Source organism: Macaca thibetana, chromosome 9 (genome assembly GCF_024542745.1).
Source record: "Macaca thibetana thibetana isolate TM-01 chromosome 9, ASM2454274v1, whole genome shotgun sequence".
In the NCBI taxonomy this organism is placed as follows: domain Eukaryota; kingdom Metazoa; phylum Chordata; class Mammalia; order Primates; family Cercopithecidae; genus Macaca; species Macaca thibetana.
This window is the reverse complement of record NC_065586.1, coordinates 32,279,909-32,295,107: the sequence shown is the minus strand read 5'-3', so window position 1 is coordinate 32,295,107 and position 15,199 is coordinate 32,279,909. Positions and strand designations below refer to the sequence as shown.

General features: G+C 38.4%; 1 protein-coding gene and 1 pseudogene across 23 annotated transcripts in view; both read right to left on the bottom strand.

Moving 5' to 3' along the window:
• The window catches only part of CCDC7 (coiled-coil domain containing 7), a 440,951-nt gene that overhangs the window by 339,178 nt on the left and 86,574 nt on the right, over positions 1-15,199 (bottom strand). For 19 of the 22 annotated variants that reach the window (XM_050804671.1, XM_050804673.1, XM_050804674.1 and 16 more), the window contains 2 exons: positions 1,129-1,214; positions 214-265 (listed from right to left, as the gene is read on the bottom strand). The exons of 2 other annotated variants lie outside the window; for them this stretch is intronic. In XM_050804671.1, coding sequence (XP_050660628.1) covers positions 214-265; positions 1,129-1,214 — 138 coding nt within the window. Of the gene's footprint in view, positions 1-213; positions 266-892; positions 993-1,128; positions 1,215-15,199 lie in introns of those variants that run through there. One more of the 22 variants, XM_050804694.1, reaches the window with a different exon arrangement.
• On the bottom strand, positions 1,128-7,244 carry LOC126962946 (SRSF protein kinase 1-like; annotated as a pseudogene). The gene has a single exon (XR_007728873.1). The product of XR_007728873.1 is annotated as an SRSF protein kinase 1-like (transcript).

The window sequence follows — 15,199 nt, the reverse complement described above, 5'->3', positions numbered from 1 at the left end:
TTTCATTTTCTGAACCTTGATGAGAAGAGTCCATCAACAAGAAAGACATTATCTCAGGAAGAATTTTAGTTCACACACACACACACAGAGACACACACACATACACACAGATATATATACCTATAATCCCATACATAATAATGTTTCTCTACATATGACTATCAGAGCAAGTATTAATCAAATATTGATGCATACAGACAGTGGGTGTGTTACCTGTACTTGATCCAAATCTTTTATTTTAAACTCTTTTTCTGAAGACATCTTCCTGTAACATAAAATGTTTTAAAATGCATCATGATATTTTTAAATGTATCACTGCTTTGCTTTCTTGAGGAGAACTTTTTAAACCATTTTAAAATAATGAAGTTTTTTTTAAAAATTCGTATTTCTAAGAGACATAAAATTCATACAGGCTAAATTACAAACAACTGAATAACATTTCCCAAGCTAACTTCTCACTGCTATGATTAAGATGTGAAAAGACAGATATTCAAAGCATATTGGTCATTTTTTCTTCTTGGGTGATTTTTTGTTAAAGGTCAAAGCCATTTGTCCCATGAATTTATTTTCAGGATTTGTGGAACTCTATAATAAAGTTTGACTTCATAGTTTCCTTTTAAAAAATATTTTAATATCAGGGTTTAACCAGGCAAATTCAAATGCAATAATTATTTTATAATACTAAAGAAAATATTTACTTAAAAATGTTACTTTATAATAATACACATACACAAAAAATAAATAACTTTTTATAAGAATAATACAATTAATAAGTACAGTAGAAAAGAACAGCCAAGACTGTGGAGTTAACAAATTACAAAGCATGAGCTAGACCATCAAAGAAACAATGTAAATCCTTTTTTCCTAAAATTAAAGATTTAATTCTGTTCACCTATTTCTGAATGTATTGTGGTTCAATCTCCTCTTCCAGTCCATTTTTGGTTCTTTGTTCTTCCCTTTTTAGCTTTAACCCATAATCATATACTGATATGCTAATAAAAACATGTGTTTGTCAATTTTATGTTTTCAAAAGCTTATTCATAAGTTTATTTGACTTTAAATTGTTTTTATAAAAAGAAAATATAAATTAATAAGAAAAAAAGATTAACATGTATCTTTATGTCTTACTTTTCTGAATCCTCAGATTTTCCTTTGTCTTTTTTCTTCACTGTTTTCGCAGCTTTCTTTGTTCGATTATTTGTAGACTTAATTTTCTGTATAATTTTATATAAGCCAGAAATAAAGGGTTGAAAACACAATAAGTTATAGAAAAATATGATAATATATATTGCTAATGTACATTTTACTCTAAGAGTCACTATACAACATTTCAAGAAAAATTATCTGCATAGAAGCAAAACAAAATGACACATCTGGTCTGTTTGTAATAGTGCTTTATGTGGTGTAAGTTGTATATAAGCTAATACATATTAAAACATTTAAATTTTTCTGACAATTACAATCAATTATGTTATAATGTGGCATATGCCTTCCAGAAAATCGCCTCACTATGCAAAAACACGCAATAAAACCTGTAGGATGTATGGGGGAAATGGGTTAGGTGCACATCTTGCAAAAACCTTGTAGGTAATATATTTTTAAAAATAAAACCTAAGAAAAACAGTACTATAGTACACAGTTAAATGATTAAGCCTACATAAATACCATGAGAAATACAGACTTTTATTTTGAGAAAGACCTGAAACTTGTTTGTGAAAGTGAGCATTGAATAGGTTGCAACTTGTGAGTTATTGCACAGTGGAAGGAAATTACCTGAAATTAAAATGTCATACCACCAGATATGGGCTGGTGTGGCATACTATACACAGGTGAACCAAGGTAGATGGAGAAAGTTGCTTTCTGCTTTTTTTTTTTTTTTTTTTTTTTTTTTTTGAGATGGGAGTCTCACTCTGTTGTCCATGCTGGAGTGCAGTGGCACAATCTCAGCTCACTGCAACCTCCACCTCCTGGGTTCACGCAATTCTCCTGTCTCGGCCTCCTGAGCAGCTCGGATTACAGGGGCTTGCCACCACACCCAGCTAATTTTGTATTTTTAGTAGAGACGGGATTTCACCATATTGATCAGGCTGGTCTTGAACTCCTGACCTCAGGTGATCCACCCGCCTCGGCCTCCCAAAGTGCTGGGATTACAGGCGTGAGACACCGCACCCAGCCCTTCTGCTTTCACTCATTGTTTTTGCAGATGAAACGGCTTAATTAAGCACATGTGAAATTCAAACTATGCTCAAATTGTTCAATTAAGTTAGAACAAGTTTGCATTTCAAACAAATATTATAGCAGAACTAATCACGTTTTAAAGTATTCTTGAGCTGCTGTGTAGTACAAGATCTTTTTCTTTTCAGTAGAAAGAATAAAAATGTATTCAGGGCTTTATTTTTAACTGACAGCAAATAGAAATCCTTTAGTGAGATCATGGCAATTTGACAGTATTATAATTAAGCTCAATCAAGGTACATGGGGTACTTGGAAGATCAAGTTCTACAGCTGCCTATTTCCACATCTTTCAATCCATCTGGTTCCTTAAACAATAGGGGGAAAACCCCTTATTTGGTGGAGAAGCATTTCTAAAATGAAGTTACAGTTTCTCTCTCTCTCAAAATTTACTGTCGTGTCAACTGTTAAAATAGGGCCTTTTGTGTGTTTTGTTATTTCATCTTAATATCACCAGAATTTCTGTAATTCCACAACTGTGATTTTACAATGTAGAAGAGAATTCAGTTCTAGTCTATTGCTTTAGATGTAAAAACAGCTGAAAACCCAAAGTGGATTAGAATTGCTAAAATATTTCCCTGCCATCGTTTGATACAATCTATTCTCTTGATTCTTGATAGGTGCATAGGAAGCCTAACTTAGAATTCTTTCTACAGGAACATGTCTGATTTCAGGAGTACCCAATGAAGGATCCCATGGATGGCCAGTCAGTTACTCAGAGTAATATGTTTATGAATTAAATGGATTGCATAATGACACCACTCTTTCTTTGTCACTGTTGGTGGATAAATGACAAAGTAGATTCCAATACCCTGTATAGAAAGGTGGTTACCCAACAGCCTCACTGGTGGCTTGCTAGCAGTAGAGCCTCAAGTCTCACCTCTGTGGCTTTCTGTAAATTTGAGTCCTATAGCCACTTCAAGAATGTGTAATCCCCAAGGCCCACTTGGTCCATGCTGAAGAAGCAGCTGTGACCCCAATCTTGCCCCTTTTGCTCTTCAATATTACTGGAGGAATATGTAATATCTAGGTCAAGTCTAGGAGAGGCTCATCCTAAAAAAAATTGCCAAGTCTTTCCTCAATTAAAACAAAAAAAGCCTCAAGTACATCTCAATCATGTCAAAATTATGGCTAAAAACTGACATTATGTAGGGAAATAGCAGCAGAGAATGGCTAATCTTAAGAAACAACCAACCAACCAAAAAAACAAAAAAAAACAAGACCAACAAAAAAAAAGTGCCATCCCACCCCTCCCCTTGGTTCTTTCAATTGGGGTTAAAGACTCGAGCCTCTGAGAAAATGAGAAAGGGAAAGCCATAGAGGAAAACTGCTTCAAGGCCAGAATTTTGGGCAAGGTAAAGAAAAAGTTGTACATGAAAGCAGGGACTGTCTGGAAAAGAATCAGAATCTCAAGATCTATTTTTCTTAAATGGGAAAGCTCTGAAACCCAGATCTCTGTTCTACCATCATCCTGATCCTTTAGTTATGGGGCAATAAACTCAAGTGCAATGAGTAAAGTGCCAGCCACGGATACAAAAACAAAATATAAAACAAAACAGCCAACCAAAATAACTCTGGTCTTAGGGTAATAGAAGACATATAGGAAAGGACTGTCTATAGAACACCTGAGGTTCTCAAGAAATTACTATTCAATGGTTCTGTTTTTGCTTACATTAAAAATCAGACTAAAGATTCAAAGATCTTAACTATTAAAGGATGAAAGGAATTTGACAGTGCTTTGAACAGTGATAAAATGGTACCCAAATTTGGTGTTCATACAGTTAACTACAAAAGATAGTAGCTTAAAAGTTGCAGGAAAAAATGTGAGCATACAGAACAACAGAAACAGTCCAGGAAGATGATGCAGCCTGGACACAGCAAGTTTAATGTCTCTGCTGGTGTACACAGAATTAACACCCTTTCCCCTCCTCATCCTCATGCAGGCAATAGAATATACACTAGAAAATTTGACTCTTAATGAATAAAAGGATGGGTTCATACACCTTCATAGCTCTTTCAAAAAGGATGCTTATAATTTAAAGGATGTCCTAATGGGAAGGAAAGGTACAGGGCAAGAGGCAGTTTCACATTTTAGTCCATTAGTCTTTGGTAGAGCCCAACCAAGGCCAAATTCACCTAGGATGCCCAATGGCTGTGGGGATCTCCACAGTGTCAAGTAAGCAAACCCAAATGAACATGTTGGATTACAAAAAAAAAAAAAAAATCTAGAAACTCTTGAAGAAAGAGTTTCACCCTAAAAAGGGAAGAGGAAAATGCTTGGAGGGGAAGGGCTGAGGGTCAGTATGTGATCTCTGCTGTGGTGCTGGCCAGGGGCTTAGGAGTTAAGCCAAGGGTGGCGGAGACACTCGGTGGCAGTGGCTCTCTTCTCAGGGATCAACTCCAACATGGGCAGTAAGAAATCTGTGAAGCCAGCTGCCTCTTCCTGAGACCACTCATACTTCTCCACTAGAACCTCAAAAAGGCCCCAAGGTTTCAGCTTCGTGATACGTTTCAGGTCACCTTTTTTGGTGAAAAATGCCTTGGAATATTTTCCTGCCACAATGAGCTTGCAAGGCACCTTCACTAGAAGTTCTATGATCAATGCAATGTGATCTTCATCTTGAGTGTACTCTTCCCCTGAATGAGGTTCAAATAAATAGGCATCTGTGGCCAGTTCAAAGGCCATGCATGTCATGCTCCAAATGTCAGCAGGGGTATTACAGCCAGATCCTATTAGAACTTCCAAGGAATGATATTGCCTCGTTTGAATATCTTCAGTGAAATGTTTGTGCACCCAACAAGCATTTCCAAGATCAGCAATCTTCACCTTGAACTTTTCTGCATTTTTTGGCTCAAGGGAATTAACAAGAAAATTTCCAGCCGTGGATTTTCCTTTGTTGTCCAGTGGTCCATTATGTTCTTGCTCTTGTTCATCTTCACAGGGTATCTCTGACCGAATGCTTTCTTGAAGTTGGCTAATGTACTGTTCACTGAATGACTAATCTATAGTTGAGGAAGACTGGCACACCATGGAGTCTGACACCTCAGATGTTATAGGAGTCTGTTTCTTGAGATGTGCTACTGTCTCCATTTTGGGAGCTTAGGAAACTAGATTCCTGATTCAAATTTTGGACATCACGGTCATTAGCATTATGTAGATCCTCTTTATGCCTCAGTGTTTCATTATTACTGTTCTGAGTATAATTAATGACTTCAATCACTCCATTGCAATTAATTTCTGCTGCACCACCCTCTGTATCACGTTCCATAAGTGTTTGATCCTGGCCAATGTACTTGACTCTTCAAGTTTTTCTTGGGTCATTTTATTAGGTGGGTTCTCTTTCAAGGGTCTTTCAACAGGACTCTCTGATTCTTCTTGCTTGTTTGGTCTTTTTTGCCCAAGGTCCGACTCTCTCCATTTCCTCAATTTCCTGCATTCGCTTCTCTAGTAATTCTGCCTGGCGCTTCTGCCTCTTCTTCAATTTCTTCTTCTTCTTCTTTGACATTTTGTCAGCTGGTTTAGGTTGGGGATCAGTACTGACTGCAGATCCAGAAGGTGGAGGAGCTCCAGACTGCTGCCATTCTGTTGCTTCTGCAGCCAGCCTCCGAAAGTACTGCTTATGCACTGACAATAAGATGTTCTCTGGTTTAATGTCAGTGTGGATGATACGGCACTTGGTATGTAAATAATCAAGACTCTGTAACAACTTGCTGAATAATTTTTTTGACACAAGGCAGTGGAAGCCCCTGACAATTGGACTTGGTGATCCACTTGAGCAGATGATGCCCCAAAACTTCAAATACCATGCAGATATGTGTTCCATTAACTCCTGATATTTTAAAGTCATCTAGTAGTTGTACAACCATTTCTCTATTTGGATCATTAGGATCTGGATTGCAAGCTGACTTCAGCAACCGGATTTCATCTAGTGCTGTTTCAGTGTAATGTTCAGCACTTTTAACTACTTTCATTGCCACAAATTTCTTCCCGTGAATATCCCATGATAACCATACCGTTGAAAAGTGTCCCCAGCCTAACTTTTGGATCACGTGGTATCTCCCGTTGAATAGATCTCCAATTTTCACAAGATGATAACTTCCTTTACAATAATCATTAGGATCTTCTTGCTCATCATCATCAGATCCCAGAATCTCCTCTTCCTGCTCTGGTAGATCACTCTTGGAGTGGAGAGCAGAGCCTCGGTGCTGAGTTTCAGATTTCCTTTGGGCTTTGTCCTTCTTGGGTATGGTCCTTTTCTTTCGGGCCTGGAGCGCAAGCACTTTCCACTCCATGGTGAGACCAATAACTGCCAGGTGCCTGCGTACCAGTACAAGATCATTTTATACAAGAAAGCAAGGGAAAAAAATTAACAGTTAAAAATTATTTAAAATTTTAAGATATTTGGACAAGATGGCAGACTAGAATCATCTCATATGCACCATTCTCACAGATCAGAAACAAAAGGGGCTAGTAAACATTGACCCTGCAGGCCGATCATCTGAGAAACCACGTTATGATCCATCAAGGCAGCAGGGTAACACAAAGAGCAGACATGAGTGAGGTGGGACACCAGCATGTCTGGGCTCAGTGCAGAGCCAGGAGAACCTTTCAGTATGGGAAAGGTTGAGTAAGTGAACCATTTTCCAACATGGGAAAGGGTGAGAGCCCCTAGCGGGATTCAGCTCTCCACAGGGACCTGTGCAAGACTGGGAATGGGAGAAACCCCCTGGGCCCCCACCAACTCTACCACATTTCTAGACTGACGTAGGAGCCACTGGGACATTTTGTGGGGACAACTCTTGTGTCCACGGAGACCTCTACAAGCCTTGGGCCCAAGGGCAGACCAGTACCAATGTCACTGCCTCAGTAAAAACCACAGTTGCAGTACCTGGGAGCTGTACGATTTATCCATGTCTTCCTGCCAGATGGGGCTCAAGGCCAGCTCCCGAACTAGCAGGCCCATTTTGGGCCGAACTCGGCTGGCCACTCCACCCACCCCCACCACTGGTAGCCAGGCAGGTGAGGCTTCCTAGAGCTTCCAGCCCAGCAGTGCTGCTTTTGTGTGAACTCAGCTGGAGGGTGCAGCCTCCTGCTTTCCCAGGAAATACCCAGAGAGCTGAGCAGGTGACTCCACCCACCCCTCCCATGGAAACTCATATTGGCAACACCTTCTAGAGCTTCCAGCCCAGTGGCCATGCTTCTGTGTAAACTCAGCGATAGGGTGTACCTTCCTGTTGTCCCAGGAAGCATCTAGACTATAGACCAGGCATCCCCACCCACCCCCACTTCTGGTAGCCAGGCAAGCCATGCCTGCTAGAGCTTCTAACTCAGTGGTCCTACTTCTGCCTGAATTTGCCTCCTGCTGCCCTGGAAACACACAGAAAGCAGGGCGAGCAACTCTATCCACGCCTGTGGCTCTCTAAAATAAATCAATCAGACAAAAAAAAAGATAAAAAATGAAAAAAAACTGAGAAATCTGGGGTTAGGTAGAGGTCAAATCTATGACTTATTGGTATTCCTGAAAGAGGCGGGGGAAAAGCAAGCAACCTGGAAAACATATTTCACTGTATCACTGATGAAAACTTACCCAACCTCGCTAGAGAGGATAACATTCAAATCCAAGAAATACACAGAGCCCCTGAAAGGTATTACACAAGAAGATAATCCCCAAGACACATAATCATCAGATTTTCAAAAGTCAACATGTAAGAAAAAATGATAAAGGTAACTAGAGAGAATGTGCAGGTCACCTACAAAAAGAACCCCACCCATCAGGCTAAAAGTGGACCTTTCAGCAGAAATCCTACAAGCTAGAAGAGATCGGGGGCGGGGCAGGGGGGAGGCCTATATTCAGCATTCCTAAAGAAAAAAATTTCCAGCCAAGAATTTCATATCCAGCCAAACTGAATGCCATACGTGGAAAAGAAATAAGATCCTTTTCAGGCAATCAAATGCTAACAACATGATAGCGAGATCAAACTCATACACATCGATATTAACACAGAATGTAAATGGGCTAAATGCCCAAATTTAAAGGTACAGAGTGGCAAGCTGGAAAAAGAAGCAAGACCCAATGGTATGCTATCTTCAAGAAATCCATCTCACAGGCAATCCGCATAGGCTCAAAATAAAAAGAAAAAAATTTACCATGCACATGGAAAACAGGAAAAAGCAGGAGTTGCAAACCTAATTTCAGGCAAAATGAACTTTAAGTGAATAAAGATCAAACAAGGTAAAGATGGGCAGTACATATTGGTAAAGGGTTCAATTCTACAAGAAGATTTAACTATTCTAAACATATACACACCCAACATAGGACCACGCAAATTGATACCCAGGGTAAGCAAGTTCTTAGAGACCTACAAAGAGACTTAGACCCACACACAATAATAGTGGGACACTGCTATTAGACAGAAGACCCCACTGACAGTATTAGACAGACCATTGAGGCAGAAAATAAACAAAGATATTCAGCACCTAAACTCAACATTTGACCAGTGGACAAATAGACACTACACAACGCTCCACCCAAAAACAACAGAATATACATTCTTCTCATCACGACATAGCACGTACTCCAAAAAATCTAACTGGCCATAAAATAATCCTTAGCAAATTTAAAAAAAAAATCAAAATCATACCAACCATACTCTCAGACTACAGCAAAATAAAAATAGAAATCAAGACTAAGAAAATCACTCAAAACCATACAATTACATGGAATTTAAACAACCCCTTCCTGAAGACATTTGGGTAAACAATGAAATTAAGGCAGAAATTAGGAAGTTCTTTGAAACTAATGAGAACAAAGATACAACATACCAGAAACTCTAGGACACAACTAAGGCAATGTTAAGAGGGAAGTTTATAACACTAAATGCCCAACATGAAAAAGTTAGAAAGGTCTAAAATTAACAACCTAACCTCACAACTAGAAGAAGAGAAGAGTAAGCCAACCCCAAAACCAGTAAAAAGTAAGAAGTACCCAAATCAGAACTGAACTGAAGAAACTGAGATATAAAAAAAAATGAAAGATCAACAAATCCAGAAATTGGTTTTATAAAAAATTAATAAGATAGACCACTAGCTAGATAAATAAAGAAAAACAGAGAGCAGATCCTGATAAACACAATTAGAGATGACAAAGCAGATGTTACCACTGACACCACAGAAATACAAATAACCATCAGAAACTACTATGATCACCTCTATGCACACAAACCAGAAAATCTATACTAGAAATGAGTACATCAAACTAGAAATGGATAAATTCCTGGACACATACAACCACAAAAATGATCCAGGAAGAAACTGAATCCCTGAGCAGACCAATAATGATTTCCAAAATTGAATTAGTAACAAAAAGCTTACCAACCAAAATAAGCCCAGGACCAGACAGATTCACAGCCAAATTCTACCAGATATATAAAGCAGCGCTGGTGCCATTCCTACTAAAATGATTCAAAAAAACTGAGGAGGAGGACTCCTCCCCAACTCATTCTATGAGGCCAGCATCATCCTGATGCCAAAACTTGGCAGAGACACACCAAATAAAGAAAACTTCAGGCCAATATCTTGATGAACATAGATACAAAAATCTCCTCAACAAAATACTAGGAAACTGCTTCCAGAGGCACATCAAAAACCTAATCCACCATGATCAAATAGGCTTTATCCCTGGGATGCAAAGTTGATTCAATATGCAAATCAATAAATCTGATTCACCAAATAAACAGAACTAAAAACCAAAACCACATTATTATCTCGATAGAGGCAGAAAAGACTTTCAATAAAATTCAACATCTCTTCATGTAAAAAACCTTCAATAAACTAGGCATTGAAGGAACATACATCAAAATAATAAAAGCTATCTATGACAAAACCACAGCCAACATCATATTGAATGGGTAAAAGCTGAAAGCATTTCCCTTGAAAATCAGCACAAGACAATGATGCCCTCTCTCACCATTTGTATCCAACACAATATTGGAAGTCCTGGCAAGAGCAATCAGGCAAGGGAAAGCAATAAAGGGCATCCAGATAGGAAGAGAGGAAGTGAAACTACCCCTGTTTGCCAGCATGATTCTATATCTAGAAAACTCCATAGCCTTGGCCCAAAATCTCCTTCAGCTGATGAACAACGTCAGCAAAGTTTCAGGGTACAAAATCAATATGCAAAATTAGTAGCACTCCTATACATCAATATCCAAGCCAAGAGCCAAATCAGGAATGCAATTGCATTCTCAACTGCCACAAAAAGAATAAAATATCTAGGCATATAGCTAACTATGGAAGTGAAGGATCTCCACAATGAGAACTTTAAAACACTGCTCAAAGAAATCAGATGACACAAACAAATGGGAAAACATTCCATGCTCATGGATAGTGAGAATCAATATTGTTAAAATGGTCATACTTCCCAAAGCGATTTAAAGATTCAAAGCTATTCCTATCAAACTACCAATGTCATTCTTCACAGAAATAGAAAAAACTATTCTAAAATGCATAAGGAACCAAAAAAGAATCAGAATAGCCAAGGCAATCCTAAGCAAAAAGAATAAAGCTAGAGGCGTCACACTACCCAACTTAAAACTATACTACAGGGCTACAGTAACCAAAACAGCATGGTACTGGTGCAAAAACAGACACCTAGGCCAATGGAACAGAATAGAGAAGCCAGAAATAAGGCTGCACACCTAAAACTATCTGATCTTCAACATACCTGACAAAAACAAGCAATGAAGAAAGGACTCCCCATTCAAAAACTGAGGGTGGAATAACTGGCCAGCCATATGCAGAAGATTGAAATTGTACCCCTACCTTACACCACATTCAAAAATCAACTCAAAATGAATTAAAGACTTAAATGAAAACCCAAAACTATAAAAACTCTGGAAGATAACCTAGGAAATACCATTCTGGACATAGCACTTGGCAAAGATTTTATGATAAAGATGCCAAAAGCCATTTCAAAAAAGACAAAAACAAATGAGATCTAAACTAAAGAGCTTCTGCATAACAAAAGAAACTATCAACAGAGTAAACAGGCAACCTAGAGACTGGGAGAAAATATTAGTAAACTATGCATCTGACAAAGGTGTTATATCCACATTCTATAAGGAACTTAAATTTACAAGGAAAAAATGACTCCATTAAAAAGGGGACAAAGGACATGAATGGACAACTTTCAAAAGAAGACATACATGTAGCCAACAAACATACAAAAAATGCACAACATCAGTAATCATTAGAGAAGTGCAAACCAAAACCATAATAAAATATCATATCATACCAGTCACAATGGCAACTATTAAAAAGTCAAAAAGTAACAGATGCCGGTGAGGTTGAGGAGAAAAGCGAAAATTTACACACTGCTGGTGGGAGTGTAAATTAGTGTAAATTAGTTGTGGAAAGCAGTGTGGTGATTCCTCAAAGAACTTAAAAAAGAATTACCATTTGACCCAGCAATCTCATTGTTGGGTATATACCCAAAGGAATATAAATCATTTTACCATGAAGACACATGCACATATATGGTTATTGCAGCACTATTCACAATAGCAAATACATGGAGTCAACCTAAATGCCCATCAACGGTGGGCTGGATAAAGAAAATGTGATACGTATACACCATGGAATATTACATAGCTATAAAAAATAATTAGATAATATCCTCTGCAGCAACATGGATGGAGCTGGAAGCCATTATCCAAATGGCTAGTGCCAAATACCCCCATTATCTTACTTATAAGGGTGAGCTAAACAACAAGACCACATGGATTCTAGGAGAGTAACAACAGACATTGGGGCCTACTTGAGAGTGCAGAGTGGTAGGAGGAATGGGATCAGAAAAAACACCTATCGGGTACTATGCTTATTACCCAGGTGATAAAATTATCTGTACACCAAACACCCATGACATGCGAAGTTTACCTATATAACAAACCTGCCCATGTACCCCTAAACCTAATATAAAAGTTAACCAAAACGTGAGGTTTGCTGGGAGGAAATAGATATATTCAAATGCTAGCAGCTTGTGAGATGGCAAGACTTAAGTCTCAAAAAGCCATCTCAAAATCTCAAGCCGCCTAGAGGATGTTTAAGGGGAAAGGTGGTATGGAAATGATGCACAGGAGAGGCATAGGGTGTAGGTCTGCTTGTTGCTTTCTGATGGCTAGCTGGAGTAACAGACCATCCACAAGCCTGGATGGTGTCATCTCTGCATGGGTCTGGTTATAGACTAACTGCTCCAATTTCTTCCTGGAAGGGAGAAAATTGCAACCACCCTCTCTGCTTCCTGCCTGGGTTGTTTCAAGATTAGCCTTTGGAATTCTCAAGCAAACAGGTAGTTAGATACATATGTAGCAAGAAACAAACTGAGGGAGGGGTTACTTCTAGAGTAAACTAGCAACCTGGTTATCCCAGTGAGGACCAAACTCTGACCTTTTCTCTCTCTTGCTGAAATTCCTATTTAAGGGGCCTGGGAAGACATGCCCTATAAACCATAAAATCTAAATAGACGCATTTTATTTAACCCTATATAACATTGCTTACTCTCCAACCTGACTCTGGCATCACATCACATGACAGATAAAGAAAGAAATCCAAATATTTGACCCCAAAATATGTTTCTTTGCCATATTTTGAAACAGTCCTGCAAAGCCATCTTTTACTGGGGAGATTTGCATCTGTAAATAACTTCTATTAATTTAATTAACGTAATTAGATCTTTCCCCTTTCCTCCCAACCTTGAAGAGATTAGCTGAGAGTCCAGCACCTCTTAAAGGTCTAAACAGGAAACATTTGCCATCTATTGTTTCTAAGGGTAGCCACCTATGAGACTTCATATAATAAGAACTTGGTCTCCAAGCCCCTTCTCTTTACCTAGACACTCCTTTCCATTGATTCCAGATCTTTAGATAATAATAACTTGACTCTTTCAATCAATTGCCAGTCAGAAAACCTTGAATCCATCTATGACCTGTAAGCGCCCCCCACACACATCCCTCCTTCAAGTTGTCCCCCACCTTTGCTAACCAAACCAATGTATACTTCCCATGTATTGACTGATGTCTTATGTCTCCCTAAAATGTATAAAACCAAACTGTAACCCAATTGCCTTGGTCGCTTATATTTGGCTCAGGGCAAACTTCTTTAAACATTTTTAAAAATTAGATTAGCTTAATAATAAGTACTTATTAAGGCAGTAGGTGGTTATTTCTTGTTTTAAACCACAACTCCCAGTGGATACCAAATTCACTATAGTGGCACTCTTCTCGTAAGTTAAATACAAAGCACTGAGATTTTCACCAGCAACAACCCAGAACATAAATATAAAGATGGGACATATTTTCCTACCATCTGCCTGGAGTTTTCCCACTTCTCTGGGTCCTCAAAGAAGTGAAAAAACTCTGGGCAGATGGTAGGAAAATTGAATTTCCACATCCATGATGCCCCTCCCCACATTCTGTCCTGCCACAAACATGCAGAAGAAAATCTTCCCCCAACTCCAAATTTCTACACTGCAAAAAGTAAGAATGAGGGGGTCAACCAGCTTTCCCACAACGCTGGGCTCCTTGACAGGAGACTTGACTTGCTTTAACTCTCAGGACGCATTGTGACTGCCTAAAGTGAGAAATATTACCAATGACAGACAGAGACAGAGAAGAAAAGTAAAACTACCATCCCCAGCCCTGGAAACTCTGTAACTTGACCAAAGGAGATGCCATATCAGAGTGGCTATTCAGCAGGACCACGATGTAGAAGGAACATTCATTCCCAAATCCTTTGGCCCAAATCCCTGGCCAGCCTTCCCACACTGCTGGGATAAACCGTTTGAGACCTCTCCAATTCCAGACAAGCAGCACTCTCATCATTTACTAGAGCTGAGCTCAACCAGGGCTTAAGAAGCCACCGAGAGGCCCCCAAAAAAGCAGCAAACCAGTGATAAATACTTGCAATATATATCCATTTTTTTAAAAAAGCCAGAAAGAGAAAATGGGAATAAATAAGTAATTCTTCAAAGCAAAGGCATAGGCATATACCCACAAGAAACAACAGCAAACAAGGAACCATAACCTCCCCAAAAGGACAAACCAAAAACACCACGACTGACTATAGCAAGATGTTAATTCATGAGTTCTCAGAACAAGAATTCAAAATAACAGTTTTAAGGAAACAATGATCTCCAAGGTACCACAAAAAAGAAATTCAGAAATTTACCAGATAAAGGTAACAACAAGATTAAAATAATTTTTTAGAAACTCAAACAAATATTGGAACTGAGAAATACATTTGCTGAACTGAAGAACTCATTAGAGGCTCTCAACAGCAGAATGGACCAAGTAGAGGAAAAAAATTCAGTGAAATCTAAGATTGGCCATTTGAAAATACACAGTCAGAGGAGAAAAAAGAAGAAAGAATGAAAAGGAATAAAAATTACCTTCAAGATATAGAAAATTACTTTAAAGAACCAAATCTAAAAATTATTGATGTTCAAGAGAGAGCTGAGGAAAAGAAAGGGGTAGAAAGCTTATTCAAAGAAATAATAACAGAAAACTTTCCAAAACTTCTGAAAGATGTCAATATCCAGGTAAAAGAAATTCTGAGAACACCAAACAGATTCAACCCAAGGAAGACTACATAAGACACATAATAATGAAGCTCTCAAAGGTCAAGAACAAAGAGAGAATCCTAAAAGAAGCAAGAGAAAAGAAGCAAATAACATATTAAAAAACTCCAATTTGTCCAGCAACAGACTTTTTAATGAAAACAATACAGGCCAGAAGGCAGTAGAATGAGATTTTCAAAGTGTTGAAAGAAAACAACTTCCATTCAAGAATACTGTATCCATCAAAATTATCCTCCAAATATGAAGGAGATATAAAGTCTTCTCCAGAAAAATAAAGCTGAGAGAATTCACAACTACCAGACCCATCTTATTTAAAAAAAATGCTAAAGGGATTT